At 39.6% G+C, this 21989-nt stretch overlaps 1 protein-coding gene across 3 annotated transcripts in view; it reads left to right on the top strand.

Moving 5' to 3' along the window:
* Positions 1 to 21989, top strand: part of KHDRBS3 (KH RNA binding domain containing, signal transduction associated 3) — a 103490-nt gene that overhangs the window by 69372 nt on the left and 12129 nt on the right. For 2 of the 3 annotated variants that reach the window (XR_012715434.1, XR_012715435.1), the window contains 4 exons: positions 5279 to 5361; positions 10188 to 10246; positions 12771 to 12917; positions 14311 to 14368. Coding sequence is in view for 1 of the 3 variants with exons in the window: in XM_075270084.1 (XP_075126185.1) it covers positions 5279 to 5361; positions 10188 to 10246; positions 12771 to 12862 (234 nt within the window). In the remaining 2 variants the exon portion in view is untranslated. Of the gene's footprint in view, positions 1 to 5278; positions 5362 to 10187; positions 10247 to 12770; positions 13384 to 14310; positions 14369 to 21989 lie in introns of those variants that run through there. The other variant, XM_075270084.1, reaches the window with a different exon arrangement.

Genomic DNA, 21989 nt, shown 5'->3' with positions numbered 1-21989 from the left:
TGAACATGCTGGAGGAGATGAGAGGTTCACCTTAAAGGGATTGACGTGATGAGACGACCCCTCTATAAAGGTCAGCGTTCCCTGTCCTATTTAAAGGGTGTGATTAATGAAACACAACTTTCCCCAGAATATCCTCCGGTCATATCGTCACGTCTTTAACTCACTCTATATCTCACTTTCTGAATTTGAGCTGAATGCTAACACATGCTAAGTTATGGAGACTTCAGGCGGTGTGACACTGGGAAATATGCAAATAGACCTTCTGCAAAGTGAAGAAGCGAAAGTGCCATTTACATGGCGATTCTGTCAATCAATGCCTCGTTCCAGGGGGAGTCTTAGAACAGGACTTCAGTAACTGGAGATGCCTCATATAGCGCCATCCCCGCTGTGCACTAATGAGGCCCCAAAGGCCAAAACATCATGTTCACAAATGGATACCTCCGCTTGGCTAATGTCCAAACTGTCTTTGAAGAAACCTTCCAGAGAGAAGCGCGGGCTACACCGCTGATGTGTTCAGTTAGTTTGTGTGTTATTTAACCTGATGTCTGTCTATCATATACATTTATATACCTGTCTCTATTCTATTCTATTCTATTCTATTCTATTCTATTCTATTCTATTCTATTCTATTCTATTCTATTCTATTCTATTCTATCTATCTATCTATCTATCTATTATCTATCTATCTATCTATCTATCTATCTATCTATCTATCTATCTATCTATCTATCTATCTATCTATCTATACTATGCTGCCATACTTGTCCCATTGTACATGTATATAGCTTTTCTGCTGCTTTTCTGGTGTAGATATATATAGAAGAGCTTCCCACAGCTGTTTTATCTGTAAGGGGTCGTTCACACTACTGTTATTACTATCTTGTCATAGGCAGACAGTAACAAACATGAACTGTTGCAGAGTAATGGACACAGATAAGAGCCCCTCTCTCTGTTCTGGTTCCCATTGACTCTAATGTAAACAACATGATGGATGTCTCCTCTTGTATCTTCTTTCTTCCATCATGGTTTTTCTACTTTTGTAAGAGAAGGACATGCCTGGCATTCATGACTTCCTTATTTTAGAAAAATAAAAAAAACCTGACGCTGGAAAGCTTCGGTCATGTTTGTTACATTGGGGTGAATACAGACCTGGACGGCAGCTCTGTCAACATCTGTTACTTAGCATCCATTGATCTCATCCTGTGACTAGGGTTGAGCCGATCTCGAGACTTCAGGATCGTTTTTAAAATCCGATTTTCGATAATTTTCCAGCTGTCCCCAATCATGAAATTTGCTCGATTGCCGATCGGGATCCAATCTTCCCCGATCCCGATCGCTCAACCCTATTGACCAGTAGCCAAGTATTGTGGGAACCATCGTCAGACCTTAATCCCACTGAAAAAGATCGGGATCGGAATTCCGATTGCCATCGTGAAATTTACTCGATCGGAATCTGATCTTTTGCCCAACCCTACCTGTGACGTAAGAGAGCAACACAGTGACTAACCATGGTGTGAATGTGCCTTAGTCTAACAGAGTAACCCTTTGTATGCTTTGTAATAAATGTGAGCCTGCAGGGTAGGGGCCATATATAAGGAATCGGAGCCCTGCAGTATTATGGCTTCTAGAACTCTGCTTGTTGTTAGGTTGATACTTTGTATCATGTACGTTGCATTAGATATCTGTGCAATCTATAGAGGACGTTATGGTCAGATAATGTGACATTGGCCGTGTGGGGTTTATATTGCAGGGACGTTGACCATTTTATTAGGTATCCAGGCATTTTGGATCCTGTGCAGTTCCTTTCTCCCGGTCTTGGTGTATCTGCTGCATTATGAATATATTTAACCTGTTTACTTATGTTTTTTTTCATGGGCCTATAATAGCCTCCACTTTACTCACCATAAGGGACCTAGGGAGCAAACACACATTGTTAGCTTAACTTCTTATTAGACATGCCCAGGGATATTGAAACCTCTGGTTACCGACTAAAATAGCTGCAGCTTATGAGCTTACTAACTTGTTTACTTGTCGAAGATGGAGCCAGGATCGAGGTTATTGTACTTTTCTGCTACTACTTCATACAGTACTTGCAGTATTTTATACGCTATTATTTCATCAATGTGTTTGTTTTATTTTATTTACATTCCATTAAAAACAATTGCACAAAGCCGGGTCGGCACATAGACTGTCCACTTACATTACAGATACCAACCATCTTTTAGTCATTTGCAGATATTTCCACGGCTACCTTAGCTTGAATTAAAGGGGCATTTCAGTAACAAGAAATGATCCCCTATCCAAAGAATAAGGGGTAACTTGTTGCTGATTGGTGGATGCCCAACACATGAGATCCCCACTAATTGCAAAAACTGGTTGTCTGGCCTCTTCTGGCTTCCTAGGTGATGTCACAACCCCATGACTTTATCCCGCCCCCTCATGACCACTGAGGCCCAATCACAGGCCTTTCTGGGGCAGCTGACTTCACCTTGGAGGCTGGAAGAGGCCGGAGAACTGAAGATGCCCACGAAGTAGAGCCAGACCCCACAAGGGAGCTCAGGAGAGGTGAGGGAAGATGGGCATGACTACTATTTCTCTGCACCTCTCCTGGACCTTCACTTTGGATTTGTGAGTAAAACCAAACCACAGATTTTTGGAACATTTTTACCAAATTTGGCTCGAATTTAACTAAACTAGTGGGCTTCCTCACAATTCCTCACGATTTGCAAAACGAATCACAAGGTGTAAAAGGATGTCAAGTTGCAATTCACAACATAACCAAAGGGTGGCCTCACACAGACAATCATAGGATAGGTATCTTGTGATAAAATTGCATATACTATTGTTTTAAAAAGCGGGTCATCTCGTAGCACACGTACAGTAACGAGACATGTCCAGTCAAAAGGAAAGTTGAGAAAGGACTTGCCTATATTTTGTGGCTAAGAATGCAGTTGCCAGATAAGTGGCCATGGATGTTCTTGACTGTCTGTCTGATGTTGCTTGGTGATCTTGCATGTAATTGAATTATCTAACACAGGCTACAGTAGACTTGGTGCTGGCCAATTTTTTTTATTTTTTTAAATACTGCAGGTATGTGGGAGTATGTAGAAACACTCTTCCTTTAAAATGTTTAGATGTCGGCTTGCTTCTTTAAAAAAAAAAAAAAAAAAAAAAAATGATGTAAAACATAGAAGACAAGGCTGAGGGGGAAGGAGGGAAATGCAGCTGCAGCCTCTGATTCATTTTCCCTGCTAGGAGTTGTGCCATCAATACAAGGACAATAAGAGATTGAATATGCAGTTGTAATAGCGCCCCCTGTTATTCCAAAATAGATGTCTATTCATACCATTCTAGTCAGGCTTAGATAGGCACACATAAACAGCAGAATACAGTACAGCTTCTGCCCCATCCTCTTAGGAAAGGATTGATATAATTTATGGTATTTCAGCCTCTCCTAAAGAGAGCCCAGCCTAGGCAGTAGTATTTGTAACAGATAGGAGCTGACCCATACTTGCCAACTCTCCCAGAAACTCCAGAAGGCTCCCACAAAGATGTTGACCGCTCAGGTTGCTAGAACAATGGAAGAATCTCCTGTTATAACTTTATATTTGACTTAAGCACTTGATGTGCCAGTCAGGTCGGAAAAGGGGGCAAGTTCATGTATTGCCAGAATTGGAGGAGTGGGGGCTATATCTATATTCTTTGTGGCTTTGTCTGAGAAATGTTCCAGCTATTCCCCATCCAAATGTTGGCAGGTTTGGGTAGACATCCTGATAGGGATTCCAGGCAGTGAGGGGAAGGCAATTCGATAAGCTCCTCACTACTGTTTTTGTCCTGAAGGATGATTCTTATCTGTGATCCTGTTTTTGATGAGGAGGAGAGCAGAAGCTGTACTGTATTCTAATGGACATACATGGCCAACTGAGACTCACTACAATGGCATACACAACCCTATATATTGTAAACACCCAGGGTGCTATTACAAGAAGATTATTGTGATATTTCCACAAGGGACCTTTTTTAAAAAAATTAATAACTTGAGATATGTGAACTAGTTTGGATTGAACCAGATTCAACTTGAATTTTCCAAAAGTTTTGAGGTCAACTCAAACCCGAGAGTTTAGGAGTTCATCCATGAAATTATTGTATGCTAGGGTCTCTACAGAATGTAGCGTGTATTAGGTTAAGCATCAAGCACTTTCTTTGGGTCTTCTTTTGGCCCCTTCCATACCATCCACCCTGGGCTTACCCAGGTGGACCAATCACAGGACTCGGTTGATGATCCCAGGAAGCAGATGAGGACTCAAAGTGCTGGATGTTGAAAGTAGGCTCAGAAGAGCCAAGGGAAGGTGATTAGAACTGATATTTTTTACACCTCACTTGGGCCTCCACCTATTATACCCTGGAGTCCAAAGAGTCCCCAGAGTATAATAATGTCACTTCTGGTCCTCTCCAAACAAGCTCAGGCTGAAACGGATATCTGGACCAGACCATCTGAACCCAAAATGAAAGAATCTTCAGAGGTTCTCCCATCTCTATTAAAAACATTTGTATAGATCTCTTGGTGGTTCGAGAAGTGGGCCCCCCGAACATTGATCACCTGTTCTGTAGATATTCATCATTGTAGGGGGCCTGATGGTTGAGGGAGAATTGTTTTTTTTTTTTTTTTTTTTTTACCATTTTCACATTTTTCTTAATCCTTGAATAAACCTTTCTGAAATACCATCACATACAACGTAGAAATAGCAAAACAAAGTTCTCCCACTACAAACAAAGCTCCGCTTGTCAATATCTTGTATCTGAACTGCTGCTACTTCTTATTTCAGAACTTTTTTGTTTTCATCTTATTGGAATGTAAGATGAAGTAACTTCTCCCACGCTGCCTTTTTTTTTTTTTTTTTCGAGCCAAGTGCAGTATTATAAGAAGGTCACGGTAATAAACAAGAAACTTGATGTCTACAGGGAGTTGTTACATCTGAATGGAGAATGAAGGAAATGAAAACGGCTCCTTTGTTTGACACAGTTTTTGTGTAAATTCAGCTGCAGAGGGAAGCGGGGGCAGCGGCTGATGTGAGTCAATACATTTCCTGGAGCGATATAGCTATAGGGTGTGAAGAGGTAACAGTCACATCTGGACCTGGTTGCCCGAGGTGGCCCAAAGGTCCCTTAGCTACATTGTTACAGATTTTCTCCAGGGGCCTGGAAAGGTTCAAGATATCATATAAGTGACGCGCTCTCATGGCATTGATCCCGTAAACATATTTCTCTTTAATTCTAGGATTACGACGATGGATACGGAACGGCCTATGACGAACCGAGCTATGATTCTTATGATAACAACTATAATTCACAAGTACAGAGGTGAGTTGGCCGTGGACGGGCTGTTCTCGTATTTCCTGATGAGTGTGCGGTTTTGGGTTATGGAGGTATTTGTTTTCAATAACTGTTTCTTTGCAAGCATTGACGTTCATTATCATAATGAGAACATATTCCAACCTGCTTTCCGAGCACTTTCCCTTATAGCTCCGGTGCTCTTGGGACGTCTCTGAGCTATTGAACTGTGGCATTCATTGGAAGAAAAAACTGTCGAGAGTTAGAAAACAGATTCTCACTGTGGCCTCTTTTTACTTAATCAAACATGAGACAATTTTCCAGGACAAAAAACTAACATTTAAAGGAACAGTAATCCTCAAACCAAGGATAAATCCAAAAAATAACTTGGCTACGGTGTTTGAGACTACCCATGAGACAAGCTGTCCTGTTGAAATCTTGCAGAGAGCACACAAGTTAATTTTTTCCTGATACTTTTTGGGTTGACAGGCGATAAGGAGCTTGGAATTTAAGGAAAAAATGAAAATGTGGAGATTAGCATGCTTGATCTTATTGCAGACAGAAAAGTGGGGGGAGGCTCCTGCTGCAGCTTTCCGTACAGCCAGACACAGGTTTATGAAATGACTGCTCTATTGGGGCACATACAATACTGGGCAACAATTATTTTTTTGTCAATGAACAAAATGAAGTGACTGGAGACAAGAAAAATATAAATCCCATCCATACTTGGTGTGACGTTCAACCTTTGGAGAAAGAGTCCCGGAAGTGATGATATGACCCCCACTGATTTCATCATCATCCAGCCTGTCTGGGATGACATGAAGAGACAGGCAGATTGGAGCTTACATCAACAGAAGATCTGGGCTTAGTTCTCCAAAATGGCAGCAGGAACAACCTCCCTGCCCAGTTCTGCCAAAAACTGTCTACAAGTACCAAGAGGAACTGATGGAAGGCAAAGGGCAAAGGTCACACCAAATATTGATGGGATTTAAATTTCTCTTCTCTTCATATTCATTTTTCAATTTTGCTCATTGGCATAATTAAACTAATAACACTTGTATTTTTGAAAGTCTTCTACTCCATGTATGCCTAAAACTTTTGCACAGTACTATACAGCATAAAAAATTCTTGAAATATTTGTTCATTTTGATTTTGGTTTGAGACTAGGACTATTCAATCAGATAAGCCCGGCTGTAATAAAACATAATGGAGGCGATCTTGCGGATACTGGACGAGGTGCCGCACTAACAAGATCCCTACTCCCAATGCAGACCAGAAAGCATCAGAGGAGCAGAACTAACCCGATACTCCACATAACAATACAACTAATATGGAGCCTATGTGTTTCTTGTATGAACAGTCTAGGGGTCAGATTGGGAATTTTTTCCCTCCCCCATATCCATTCCCCAGGACCAATGGAAAGACGCACTGGCTGGAATTTTTAGAAATGTTTTTGTGTATTATCTACATTAGAAGTCCTTGCATAGTATAAAATGCTTGGAAACAATGTAAGTGTTCTTCCTCAGTCATTGTACCTCGCAGTGCTGAGTGATGTCAGGCTCTCTATTGGTCAGGCCATCTGTTGTATAGAGTTTGTAAAATATCTGAGCTTCGAGTTAGTGGTGATGTCTCTGCCGTGTGCAGTATTTCTATATCACTTTATACATTACATTGTTACATTGTCACTCTACTTCTCTCTTATGGTCCGCTGCATAAACTACAGGGCTCACTTTCATCAAGGTGACTGGCCAGAGTTTAGACTCTGGGGCATACTAGTCCCACACCAGGGCATAGCAAGGACATGTCCAGTCCCATATACATCACCTCTCATCTTTGCATGGATGCCTCTTCAATCTACAGGATGTCACCTCATGAGTGATGTTGTTAAATGTTGTTTGTCAGATCAGTGGTCATGGATCTTATATATGGAGCCATGTTCCTTTGTGTTGAGACTATTGTGTTCTTATCCATCATTTAAGAAGGTTTTTTGTTTCACCAATTGGATCTGCTAGTTTTTAATAAAGACAAGAGGTAGATTTATTATCATGCCTAAATTCTATGCCGGCTATGAGCTCATATGGGTTTTAGGTGAGCCCATAGCCTGTCAGAGGGTGCACCCGACTTAGATGACTTCACCTCATCATCAATCAGGACAATCCTCCGGCAGCGCAGTGCTCATCATTCCCGCTATGGTCTTATCCTTTCTACAAAGTGTTGAGGGTTTTTGATTAGTTGCGCTGAATCGGGTCCACAATCTGAGTGCCAAAATAACTAGATACTGCATATGCAAATAAAAATACTACTTACCCCCCAAATTAATTTAGAACCCGGAACTTGGATCAGTCCTCATATACTTGCTGATCTTGGGTCCTCTTCACTTCTGCTTGCTGCTTCATTTAAGTTCCAGACATTGGCCAGCTTCAGGATGTTCTACGCACCACATCCCTATTAGACACATGAACTGAAGGGTCCCACTGCCCCTGGAACACTTAAAAAGCAAGTCATACATGTTTGTTAGATGTATGTTACAGTATAAGCGTGGGATGGCTAAAGTGGTTGGTGGTAAGATGCCCCATGACCTTAACTTTAGTCAACCCATTTGGATAGATCAGGCTATTAGGTCTCTTGACAAAAGCCTGATCATACAAATCCCCCTTGCTGGGGCCTTCACGGGTAAATATAGAATAAGCATTTGATTTCCCTGCAGTGCCTCCGCAGGAGAAAATGAAGCATTACACTGTCCTTTCAACTGAATGTGTATTTAATGCAAGTCAGGACAGGTCATCCAGGGTGAGAGATACTTTTTGCAACTACTCTCCAAAAGATACGGGGATCCTGAACAGGGTCTATTAACCTAGAATTCACTTCAAGAGTCTGTGAAAATGGGTTTTCTAAACGAAGTCCAGAGGACTCTTTCCTCCTGAGTCTCCTTTAAATATTCCTTTGTGTAATATCATCTTGTAGCGAGGCTCTAAAGCTGTCACATTGTAGATAACAAGGGTTTGTAGACCATATTTCACCATTGTTTGATGTAGTATATATTCTGCAGCAGACATAGTCTGTAAAGTCTGCCGTACGGCCACTTCTGATTGATTTACGTCCCATTTATGTAAGCCGTATGGACCTCAGTAACAGAACAGAAGTGTTTGTCTACTTTCCATTTTATGTTTTCTGGAAGATTTATATTGGATGGTTTGAAAAATTGCTATACAAATATGAAGCCACTAGAGATCTGCACTACATCATTTGGATTTAGCATCGCCATCTGCTTAATAGCAGTAAAATGGCTTCAGAGGCTCTTATAATCGGCCATTCTCAGACCTGACAGATGCTGTCGAGTTAACATGTCATGGTGAGGACCCTGTCAAGAGGATGTAGGTTATATCACAAGGTTGTTAAAAAAAAAAAAAAAAAAAAGGAAAAAACTGAAATATCGCAAAATTCCTTTATTTTTATATTCTTAACAAGATCGGTTTTTCATATTGGATTAATTCTTTGTAAGGAATCTGAAGGTTTCATCTTTGTTTCTTTGCTTGAATACATGTAACATAAATGAGGACCTTAAGGGTATATCCTGGTTGCACCAACCTTCTTAGTTTTTGGGTAGTGAGGACATGTGCAGGACTGTTTTCCTGAAGAAGTGCACTGCTAAAAAAACAAGGCCCCAAGTAGGGTTAAGTGAACAGGATAGATCGGATCCCGATCGGCAATCGAGCAAATTTCACGATCAAGATCAGCTGGAAAATGATCAGAAATCGGATTTTGAAAGCTCAAGAACAGCTCAACCCTACTGTATATATAATATACAATAAGGGTTGAGCGATTGGGAAAGATAGGATCGGTGATCGAGCAAATTTCACGATCGGGATTGGCTGGAAAATGATCAGATTTTAAAATCCTGAAATCTTAATATCTGCTCAGCCCTAGTCCCAATTATCATTGAAGGGGGTGCTGGAAGAGACAAAATTCCTAATAGGGGATATTGTTTGACATCTACTATAGGGCCTCTTCTTTTTTTTGTATTCTATGGATGTAGAGATGTATACAATAGAATGCATATTAAAAAACTGCAGGTTACAAAACAGTCTACAGGTGTAGCAGTACCAAGCAACCATGATGGGCAACTTTCTAAATGGGTTATACTGGATTATACTGGCAGCACGTTGGCTCAGTGGTTAGCACTGCAGCCTTGTAGCACTGGAGTCCTGCAAAGGACAACATCTGCAAGGAGTTTGTATGTTCTCCCCGTGTTTGCGCAGGTTTCCTCCGAGTACTCCGGTTTCCTCCCACACACCAAAGACATACTGATAGGGAATTTAGATTGTGAGCCCTATATGGGACAGTGACTGTCAATGTCTGTAAAGTGCTGCGGCATATGATGGCACTATATAAGTAAGCATAATAAATAATAATACTGGATTTGCCTAAGCACAAAGTCCATCACCTAATCTGGCCACTGATGTATCTGTGACCTCTGAAGGTCATCACTGACGGAAATGTAGTGTTTAGCTGTATATTGCTCCACATTATAATAAATTCAAGCGAAAACACAACACGTGGAGGGCAGAGTTGTTATATAGATACCGGATTGGCTTGGACCATGACTCTGGAACCATCATAAAGCATTAGTATAGATTACAAAAAATTCCTAAATTCATAAGCCCATTTCAAGTTTTCACCTTAACTTTCTCATAATTTTCAGAGGTTTTTTTTTTTTCTTATATCAAAGTTCCATGTATCCTTAGCTTGGATCATATACAGAGTATGATTGTTTTGTATTGACTTCAGCAGTAAAGCATATCTTATGCCTGAGTGACTATATGGAGTTCTAGATTCTGGTTTTCTTTTTCTTTTAGCACGGGAGATTATTATGATTATGGACACGGACTTGGAGAAGATTCCTATGACTCATATGGTGAGTAGACTCACAATACACATTGGTGCTCCGAATGTTAGTGGTGACCTTATAGATTGCTTCATTTTTGGCTTTTGCAAAAAAGTCACAAAGCCAAACAGCTGCAAATTTTTGAGAAGTGACATACTTTAATACTCGTTTGAATTTTTATTTCATGACTTTTGAAATAAAATTATATATTCTACTATAAGGAGACTGACCAATTTGAACACTACCGATAAGGAGCAGTTTCACTGTTAACCAGGTTATGTTAAAGGGCTATACATTAGTGTCAGGTTTGCCTGCATACAGTTTCAAATGCTTTCTGGAATTGCTGTCCGATTGTCTCCCCTTTAGCTTTAATTATATCAGGGAAACACACCAAAGCCTAATGATGATAATTCCAAAAAGTTGACAATAATCCACGTAAATAAGAGGCATACTCTACTCTAGGCACTGGCTCAGACAAATACCAATGAATCATTCAATAGGTCACCAGGACTCAACTGACATACAGTGGTACAAGTAATTATGCAAACCAATTTAGGATTTCTTACCATATATGTTGACTGCTTTTGGATTCTCACCAATGCCATAGAGGTTGCTTAGAGATGCAAGTTCCTGCCAGTTGTGCATTGGTCACAAGAAGAGATCCAATCAGAATAAAAAAAATCAAAAAAAAAAATCACGGGCCTTTAGAAAGTTAGGGAAGAGATCAGCACTTTGATATTCCCTAAAAGGGACCCTAAAATCCCCTAGTGCCCTAAAGAGCTGCCAACCCAAATGCAACCTTACCCTATAATAAGCTAGCTCTAGCACACCCTTTCTAAATGGTTCCTGTATAGAGTCCAATGTCTAACATGACATGTTCTGCCTGTAATGTAGGGGCTCATCAGGGGAACTGGGAAGAGTCAGATGAAGTCAAGTGAAAGAGTAGAAAGTGCATTAGAAAAACGAATGTGTGGAGTATAAAATAGCCAATACAAATTCCACTATAGGTAGGCAGAAGGTGACTGGAGCTACCCAATAAGCTAGCACTGTAGGGAGGAAGGAAACAATAGGTAAAAAGTAGCAAGAGTCCGCTAAAGTCTGCAAGAGTAGTAGTAGCAGCAAGAGTCCTGTAAAGACATCTGGCTTATTTGAATATCCTTAGAGATGACTCTCTGCATTGCTTGATTATTTTGTGGTGGCCTCAGATATGTTTCTGCTCCCCATACATGGCACCATTACCAGTTTGGGAGGATTCTGGCTGTCAAATTTATTTTAATAATTTTAGATTCTTTTAATACATTTCTACTTCAAAACTTTTGTAACTTGGATGTCAAACCTTTAAAATCCTTCTAATGCATAGGGATCAGACAGGTGATGGGTAAATTATTTTTTTCTTTGTATTTTTTTTTTCTATTGTCTATGTATTTGATTTTTCTATTTTTTTGCATTGTCCTTTTCGATATACAATTTCCCTAGCAGGGTGCAGTGAGTAATAGGGCATAACTCTGCTTTGTATGCAGTTTCAAATTTAGGAAACATCAATGCACAATGCCAAGAACAGAACTAACCGAGAAGAAAAAAAATACTTTTGGTCTTGCAAAAATAGCATTTTTTTTTTTTAAAAGACATATAATTTCAAGCAAATTCAGACATTTTAGTTAATGGACTATGACAGAGGTGCTATGCCAGAGTCACATTAGTAACTTGGTGAAAGTGATTTTTATGATGACCTTGTGTTTAACAAAAAGCTTTGTGGGAATTCCAGCTGTTTTGCTCAAGTTAAAAGCTGCATTAAGCGTTCCTTATTATACTCTATCGCTTACTGCATTAGAGAGTCACTATATAGAAAAGTTTGAAACCGTTTAACAAAAAGTACTGGAGGGTAGAGGACACAATTGTTAAAAAAAAAATATATATATATATATATATATATATATATTTGCATATTGTAAAGTGGTCGGTGAAGTGTTAACGTCAAATCTCTTAGAATAGATTCCTGCAATAAAAAAAAATCCATTTTTTAAAGGTTTTGTTATAAAAAAAAAAAAAGCAGAGAGTATATAAACTCTGACACACCACTGTATTACAAATGCATAGCGTGAAGCCCTGCATTATCTATATGCCGATGGGTCCTTACCTACCTTTAATGTTGGTGGAAGTAATCTTCGGGTTGAGTGGTTTCGAGATGACCCGCTTTAGAAAAGCTTTTGAAGTACTCGTGAAGTACAGCACCAAAACGCAACCGTTTTCTTTTAAAGCTAGTCATCTTGTGCCACTTATCTCAGGCTATCGAAAGCCAAGAAAGAAGATAAGGAAGAACACATCAATGGGCTGACTATATTTGCCCTTCCAAAAATGGCTACCTTTAAAGGTTTTCTATACAGCACTGTGTTTAGAAAGAAAATACTGCCTTGACCACCTTTCAATATTGCTTTACATTTACCATATATAATTATTGAATTTTTTGAAAATGTTTTTGAAAAAAAAATACTGAGAAAAATTGTGATAATTCTAAAAAAAATTCTTAAATCCAATTAATTTTTTTTTTCTTTAGGACAAGATGATTGGGCAAACTCTAGACACAAGTCTGTTTCCTCAAGAGCCACAAAAGGAGCCTACAGAGATCAACCATATGCAAGATACTGATTGTACAGTCTGACGTGAATTATGCCCTCTTCTCCAGCCCTGTTTACTGTTCAAAGTAATTTTTTTCTATGAACGCTCATTACCTTTTTATTAAAACCGTTCTAAACGTGAATGAATGGATGGACTGAAACTAAACAGTTTCTTTTTTTTTTTTTGTTTTGTTTTTAAATTTTTTTGATTTATTTTACCATTGAAAGACCAAATGAACCAAACAATTGTAAACTGACCTTGTTCTCTCTACGGTAGTCTGTTTTTGAAAATTAGGTGGTCAAAAGGATGAATTTAACTTTTAACTAGTGTTAAACCGGTTAGATCGACTAAACATGTTAATCCATTCGTTAACATAATCGTAACCTTTTATTTTAAAGGTTTTTGACCAACTTAAGTTCTCTCAGCTTTATTTTAACTATTTGCTACTTTTTTTTTTTTCTCTTGTAAATCTGCATAAATGAAAAAAGACAAAAAAATCACCAATGGAAATAATGTGGTATCTTTTTGTAACGAGTCTTGAAATGTACTGTAGTGTTGAGCAAAGTTTTACTGTTGCTTAATACTAATAAACTTTTTGAAAGAAAAAAAAAGTTGTGTGTGAAAAGGTAATTTTTTTTGTAAAAACCAAATAAATAGTTGGTAAACAGGGAACATTCTTAACAGTTGACATTTCTAAAAGGTTCACGCTAAACATTGTTCGACTTTGTCTTTAAAATTTGGTCTAAAATTTAAAAATCTACATTCACGTCGTCGCTTTAGGATTAAAGGCTGTATAAATGGTATTGATCTGCTTAAGGACCATCTTAAAACCTTGCGACAACCAAATAATGTATTTTTAAAATGGTTTTAAATTAGATTTTGAAATGTGAGTTTTTCATTTTGTTGAGCATTTTGTTCACTAGTGCAACTTTGGAATTTTTAAGAATTTTGATTCCATAATGAGAACTTCGTACCGTGATGGGAGCAATTAGCACAAAGCTTTTAAAGACTTTCTGACATGACTAATTGAGGTCGCTTTCATCCGTGGCAGAGGATGTGTAACCCTTAAAACGATCTTCATTTGCAAAGGTAAATCAATCCAATAAGATTTTAATATTCGTTAATTTCTCTTTAATATAAACGATAAAAAAGCAGGTACTCTACAAACTAGAAAGTTTCATTTTTTTGTGACTTTAAGGCCCCTAAATGACCATTTTAAACTTTTTTTAATTTTTTTTTTCTAATTACTTAAAAAAAATAAGCTTCAGTGCTCTCCTTAAAACCATCTGTAAAATTTCATAACTAGCTGTTTGAAAATTTATTTTGTCCATAAACTTTAGTAATCAACAGAGTTAAAGTTTAACTTCTAAATTGACTAATTATATTTTTTCTGTAATTTGGGTAAAATGTTATTGGTTAACTTTTTGTTTTTTAATTTTTTTTTTTAATACATTTTAATCAATTTATTTTTTTCCCAGGAAGCAGGTAAAATATAGAAGAACAGGACTGAAGGTTAATGGGCCTTTTGAATTTTAGGTAAGTCTCTTTCGAATTGCTGATAGATAATATAACTTGAGCACGGTGCACAATTGTATTTCTGTGTTACGTTTAGTTGGCCAAGTTCCATTCATTTGGACCCCAATATGAAGGTAATATTAGTGAAAACGAAAGAAATCTGTGTCCTGTTCTGTGATAGGTGAACCTCACGATTTGTTTTGTGTTCCGGTTCAGGTCTTTGATTTGTTTAGGATCGAACAAGTTCGGTATGAACCACATCATAAATTGGCTTAAATCACAATGTAGAACACTCTTAGGGCTCCTAGAAATCTGTCTAATTTCTATCTCTCTAAGGCGTATACAGGCAAGGTGTTATGTCAATGTGAAATTGACATTTATTATACTTAGAATAGGTGGAGGCCCATTGGAGGTGCACAAATAAAAAAAATCGTACTCTTTCCATTATCTCTTTTGGGCTTTTTCATTGGATCCAGTTTTCTTCTGGTGCTCTTGTGTGGGACTATCGGCCTGAGGGGTCACGGCTGAGCCCTGTGATTGGGACTCCAGTGGATGGTCATGTGGGCGTGCTGAGCATCGTGACTTCATGATGCTTGACATGTCCAGGTCACTGCAGAGGCCCAATCACGGGCCTCAGTGCTGAGCTGGATTTGATGATATCAGCAGGAGAGTGCCTCTCTCCTGCTGATGTCATCCTTCACCTATTTTACTTTGGAATCTGAAGAGACCCCAAGGTGTAACAAAGTGTCCATTTTAGTTCCCAAGAGTTGAATCTCAATTTGGAAATAGATGTGCAATAAAAACAGGAAGGTATATCTTAATCATGAGTACTGAACAATATCAAGGTGTAAGTGGCCTAGCAATGTATTAGTGACTCCCTCAGTGGGTCCAAGTTCTTACACAATGCTGAGAATCCACCAGGAGACAATGCTCACTGGAGGTGACTTAAGTATCAATCCCTTGCTTCTAAGGATCTGTTCTGATACGATTTACAAATATCCTGATCTCATTAACAATCTGTCCTGTGTGTGTAATGATATCAGTTTAGCTGGAGGGTAGCCCCCATTTCATTCTGCTGGATGGTGGCCCCTATTTCTTGGGGAGGGTGGCCCCAATTTTCTTTATAGGGTCCATTATGGAATTTTAACACTGTGTAGACTGTTTTCTTTAATAGTCTGTCCTTCACTTAATGTTTTTCCAAAAATAGGAAAAACATTAAGTCGCCCCAAAACCCACTCATGCGCTGGGAACGATCAGCCATTTTCTGCCAAATCTCCTCACGATGCTGTCTAGTGTAGGAAGTCTGTTGCTAAAGTAACAAGTCAAACCTCAATTTTTTTTTTCCATTCCACTAGTAAAAGTGTTTAAGACCTGTCAGATTGAAGATTGGTCATGAGTGAAAGCTGTTTTCATCTCCAGTCATAATTTCTGAAATGGGTTGACATCTGGGCTATAATTTGGCCACTCCAGAACATCAGCATAGATGTTGTGTAGATAAGTTATTCAAGTACAAGGTCTAAGGTCTAAGGCTTTATTTTTATTTTTTAAGTAACATTTTTCTCGTAGACTGCTGGAATATTCCTTGCTGAGTGAAATTTCCTGTAGATAGAAGTTTTCTATTATATTTTGGTTGGCATTAGGTGGGATCAATTTCCACATAGAATCCCATATTTTGCCTCTTAAAGATAAGGATGTATTTACATGGAGCATTACTATTGTGATTATACAGTCATGGTATGGCGACAATGTGTTAATATAGCCCAATCCTTCAGAGTGCTTTCCCTCCCATTAGCAGCTTCTTTATACCGTCACTAAGGTTTTGAGGAAAATCATCTTTAGGCAGATGTATAGCTGTGCTTCATCTTGTCTTCATCTGGTTCGTAGTTTTATTGGACTGAACTTTCTAGGACAGCCTGGTCTGGTCAAGATGGCAGTTGTTTGATATCTCAATTTTTTTTTTTTTTCTCCTGACCAATGGAATTTTTGGTGTCCAGTTGTTTTGTCCTCTTAATTCTCTTAGCTGGCTCATAGACATTAATAACCTAATTTCCTAAGACTTTGGGGAGATCTTTGGATCTAGGCATGGGGAGGCCACAAGTTTCAGCATCAAAGAGCAACCTATAGAATGCCGTAAATGTGTGAAGTGTAAGTAAGGCCAATTTCTCCATAATCTTCTAAAATCATACTCTAACTATAGAGATTTAATACGGTGACCTGATTTTAAATGTAGGACTTTCAGGTAGAGATAAAAATTATATGATATTTAGAGATGAGCGAACACTAAAATGTTCGGGGTTCGAAATCAGATTTGAACAGCCACTCACTATTCGACTGTTCGAATGGGTTTCGAACCCCATTATAGTCTATGGGGGGAAATGCTCGTTTCAGGGGTACGCAACATTCGATCAAATTCTACTTACCAAGTCCATGAGTGAGGGTCAGGCTGGATTCTTCTCCCTGCGCAGCGTCCCCGCGTCCTCTTCCGGCTCTTCATTCACTCTGCTAGGCATCGGCCTGGGCAGAGCCGACTACGCATGCCTGCACTACAAGCGGACATGCGCAGTCGGCTCTGCCCAGGCCCGATGCCTGGCAGAGTGAATTCAGAGCCAGAAGAGGACGCGGGGATGCTGCGCAGGGAGAAGACTTCTAAAGGTAGGAGAAGAACCAGCGTTGATTGGCCGACTGTATAGCATTCTGCCAATCAACGCTGGTTCTGCATCGAATCTTAACTTTCGAACAGCGAGTGGTACTCGCTCATCTCTAATAATATTGGAAACAAATAAAATCAGTTTTCTATTTATATACAGTACAGACCAAAAGTTTGGCCACACCTTCTCATTCAAAGTTTTCTGTATTTTCTTGACTGACAATTGTAGATTCACACTGAAGGCATCAAAACTATGAAGTGACACGTGTGGAATTATATACTTAACAAAAAAGTGTGAAGCAAGTGAAGATATGTCTTATATTCTAGGTTCTTCAAAGTAGCCACCTTTGCTTTTGCTGGTTCAGTATGCCTTCAATTTTAAATAAATCCCCAACAGTGTCACCAGCTTGCCCCCCCCCCCCCCCCCACACACACACACACCATCACACCTCCTCCTCCATGCTTCACAGTGGGAACCAGGCATGTAGAGTTCATCTGTCCATTCCTTGTGTTCTTTAGCCAAGTGTCTTCTGCTTGTTGCCTGTCCTTAGCAGTGGTTTTCTAGCAGCTATTTTACCATGAAGGCCGGCTGCTGCACAAAGTCTCCTCTTACCAGTTGTTGTAGAGATGTGTCTGCTGCTAGAACTCTGTGTGGCATTGACCTGCTCTCTAATCTGAGCTGCTGTTAACCTGCGATTTCTGAGGCTGGTGACTCGGATGAACTTATCCTCCGCAGCAGAGGTGGCTCTTGGTCTTCCTTCCTCATGTGAGCTACTTTCTTTGTAGCGCTTGATGGTTTTTGCAACTGCACTTTGGGACACTTTCAAAGTTTTCCCAATTTTTTGGACTGACTGACTTTCATTTCTTAAAGTAATGATGGCCACTGGTTTTTCTTTACTTAGCTGTTTTTTTTTCTTGCCATAATACAAATTCTAAGAGTCTATTCAGCAGGACTATCAGCTGTGTATCCACCTGACTTCTGCACAACACAACTGATGGGCCCAACCCCAGTTATAAGGCAACAAATCCCACTTATTAAACCTGACAGGGCACACCTGTGAAGTGAAAACCATTTCCGGTGACTACCTCATGAAGCTCCTCAAGAGAATGGCAAGAGTGTGCAAAGCAGGAATCAAAGCAAAAGGAACCGAGACTATAAGACAGATTTTCAGTTGTCACGCTTTTTTGGTGTGTTACTTAATAGTTTTGATGCCTGGGGAATGGAGGAGCAGTTAGGGAAGAAGGGGGGGGAGCGGGGCGCAAGGTGGGGGGGCCCGGGGGGCCATGGGCGCAATGGTGTGGGAAGGGCCCGCTGTGGCCACAAGACAAAGGTGGGAAGCCAGGGCCACGCTGCAGGTGGGTCGTGCAGGGGGTGAAGGGTCCCCGGACTAAGTCTCCGGTAATGCTACTATATAAATTTAATATTTGCGTTTATGAAGCTTCTTATGGGGTCTTTATTTTTTTCCTGTAGTTTTTTTTTATTAATAACATTTTGGGGAATCTGTTTTATAAAATATATACCTTTTTTTTAAAATAGCTGTATATTTTTCCATCGCATAGAGCCAAAGGGATTCCAGGTGCTTCTCTCCCTGCTCCATAGACGTGACTCTTCATCTTTCCGACTGGTTTTAGTTTTGTCCATATCTCATAAAGCGTATTGTCACGCTATCATCTTAATGCAAAACGCAGTAAATATATTTATGGTTTGTGTACATCTCACAGATTAAAGTTCCATTTCATGTCTACATCATGCATCACTTGGGACAAAGGAAGAGAAGGCTTTTTATGAATTCAATTTTGAGAATATATCTCAAAATTTCCCAGGAGGCCATCTGGCTGCTGCATTATTTTGTATTACGCCTATGACATTTCTATCACATTTTCCATTAAGGCAGCAGTAGTAATATTAGCAAAGTTCTTGGCGCCATCTATTAGATGCTCCGGCTCGCTACTTACATAGACCTTTCTAAGTTAAAAGCCAAAAAGTCCTGAGGTTTGCTTGAATTTCAGAACTTCAGAAAATAAATAGAAAATCTTAATATCCAGGAAAGTTGTGCCAAATACAGAAGGGAAAGTCGGAGACACTTCCATCCCTACATAGAAAAGAGCTACGGAGTCAGATTAATGTATACTGGGCTCTTTAACCACTTCCCATACTATTGTTACCAGTGGCGTAACTAAAGTCTTGTGGGCCCTGGTGCAATCTTTTGTCCGGGGCCCTACCCCATGCCTATAGCAAATTCTTGATAGTGATGGTTACGGGAGCTAAGGCGTTCAATCCACCTTATTGTGGTTAGTATAGTCTATGGGATCGCCTTGTCTTAGGGCAAGATGGAAGCTGTAATCTCAATACTTATGCCATTGTTTATGGGCCCCCTAAGGCTCCCGGGCCCCAGTGCAACTGCATCCCCTCAAGTTATGCCTCTGTACATTGCGCTGACCATCTAGTTTGCATTCAGCACCATAATAGTAAGGCACATTATTGTAGGCAGACATAGAAGTTGCGCTTTCTAGACTGCATTCTTATTGTATAATATTACAGCTTATGGACTCTGGATTTTAAGGACACGTTGAGCCAGGGTTTTTATACTGACTGTCAGATTTGGAGTCGGGAAGGAATTTTTTCCCCTGAAATGGGGCAATTGGCATGAGCCTCATGGGTTTTTTTTGCCTTCCCCTGGATGAACACTGTAGGCATTGTAGGGTTATAGGTTGGACTTGATGGACTAATGTCTTTATCCAACCTCATCAACTATGTAATGCATCTGGGACATGGGAGTAGCTGCAGGAGTCTGAAAATGGGTTAGTCCATTAGATACCATAATCGCTACTGATCATGGCATCGGGGTGGGTAGACAGGGGGCCCATTTTGTCATCTTGGTCCTTGATGGAGAGATTGTGATGTGCAGAGAGGTTGCCATATAAAGATATATACAGTATATAATAGACCTGACCCACATACTGTACACATATAGTAAAGTACCATATGCTGAAATACAGAAGTCATGCAGTATACTGTACAGGGGGTAAAGTGATATTGTGTTTAAGTTCCCTTGTCAGACAGTAATTATTATTATTATTATTATTATTATTATTATTATTATTATTATTATTATTATTATTATTATTAATATTATTATTATATAGCACCATTATTTCCATGGTGCTGTACATTATTATAGTAATCTCATGGTGATGTACATTATTATATTAATCCCATGGTGCTTTACATTATTATATTAATTCCATGGTGCTCTGTACATTATTATATTAATTCCATGGTGCTCTGTACATTATTATATTAATCCCATGGTGCTGTACATTATTATATTAGTTCCATGGTGCTGTACATTATTATATTAATTCCATGGTGCTGTACATTATTAGATTAATCCCATGGTGCTGTACATTATTATATTAATCCCATGGTGCTGTACATTATTAGATTAATCCCATGGTGCTGTACATTATTAGATTAATTCCATGGTGTTCTGTACATTATTATATCATTCCATGGGGCTGTACATTATTATATTAATTCCATGGTGCTGTACATTATTATATTACTCCCATGGTGCTTTACATTTGGGGGTTACATACAATACACAGAATATACAGGTAGATATAATACTAACAATGACGGACTGGCACAGTGGGGTAGAGGGCCCTGCCCACGAGGGCTTACAATCTATGGGGAAGGGGGTAGAGACAGAAGGAGAGGGGGAGACTGTACAGATGGCGGTGCGGTGATAGTGTTATTGGGGGGAGTAGGCCTTCCTGAATAGGGGAGTCTTCAGGGCCTTCTTGAATCCTGTGATTGTGGGGGTCAGTCTTATGTGTCTTGGTAAGGAGTTCCAGAGTATGGGGGATGCACGGGAGAAATCTTGGAGACGGTTGTGTGAGGAGCGGATGAGAGAAGAGCGGAGTAGGAGGTCATTGGAGGATCTGAGGTTACGTGTGGGCAGGTAGCGGGAGATTAGGTCAGAGATATATGGAGGGGACAGGTTGTGGATGAGGTCAGAGATATATGGAGGGGACAGGTTGTGGATGAGGTCAGAGATATATGGAGGGGACAGGTTGTGGATGGCTTTGTATGTTAGCGTTAGTAGCTTGAACTCTATTCGCTGGGCTATAGGTAACCAGTGGAGGGACTGGCAGAGGGGAGCAGCTGATGAAGATCGGGCGAGAGGTGGATTAAGTGAGCAGCGCAGTTTAAGGTGAACTGGAGGGGGGGCGAGGGTGTTTGCTGGGAGTCCATGGAGAAGGGTGTTGCAGTAGTCTAAGTGGGAGATTATGAGGGCCTGGACGAGCATCTTCGTAGTTTCCGGGTTGAGGAAGGAGTGGATTCAATGGATGTTCTTGAGCTGGAGGCGACAGGAGGTGTTGAGGGTTTGAATATGTGGCTTGAAGGATAGGTCAGAGTCCAGAGTTACCCCAAGGCATCGGGCCTGTGAGACAGGGGTAAAGGGTAAGTAATAAAAGTGTGAAAAAATAAAAACATAAAAAAATAAATAAATAAATATTCAAAAACTCCCATTTCAAAAATAAATCAAATAAATCAAAAAAGCAAAAGTTATAGACCTCAGAATATGGTGCCCCATCCAAAATGTATGTTTTTGTAAAATCGTGTTTAATTTATTAAAAGTAGTAAAACATAATAAATCCAATTTTAATCTGGTATTTCTGTCATCGTAATAACCCACATGAAAATTGTGGTTGTTTTTTTACTGTAGTGGGAAAGCCATAAAATAGGGAAAACAATATAATAAAAATTATTGAATTGTCTTTTTTCCATTCAGTAACCCATACATAACCCCAAACTCATTGTAAAAAAAAAAAAAAAAGCCCCGTATGGCTGTTATCAGTAAAGTAAGGTTGTGAATTTCAGAAAGTCCTTGAGGCTTGGTGTAAAGGGTTGAAGGAGAATTCCAACCAACCTCACTTCTAGGGTGTCATAAATAGCGGACAATGGGGTCTAATATCTGGGACCTCTGT

The sequence above is a fragment of the Leptodactylus fuscus genome, chromosome 4 (assembly GCF_031893055.1).
Source record: "Leptodactylus fuscus isolate aLepFus1 chromosome 4, aLepFus1.hap2, whole genome shotgun sequence".
Lineage (NCBI taxonomy): Eukaryota > Metazoa > Chordata > Amphibia > Anura > Leptodactylidae > Leptodactylus > Leptodactylus fuscus.
The sequence above is the reverse complement of the archived record's forward strand: the minus strand, read 5'-3'. Positions and strand labels throughout refer to the sequence as shown.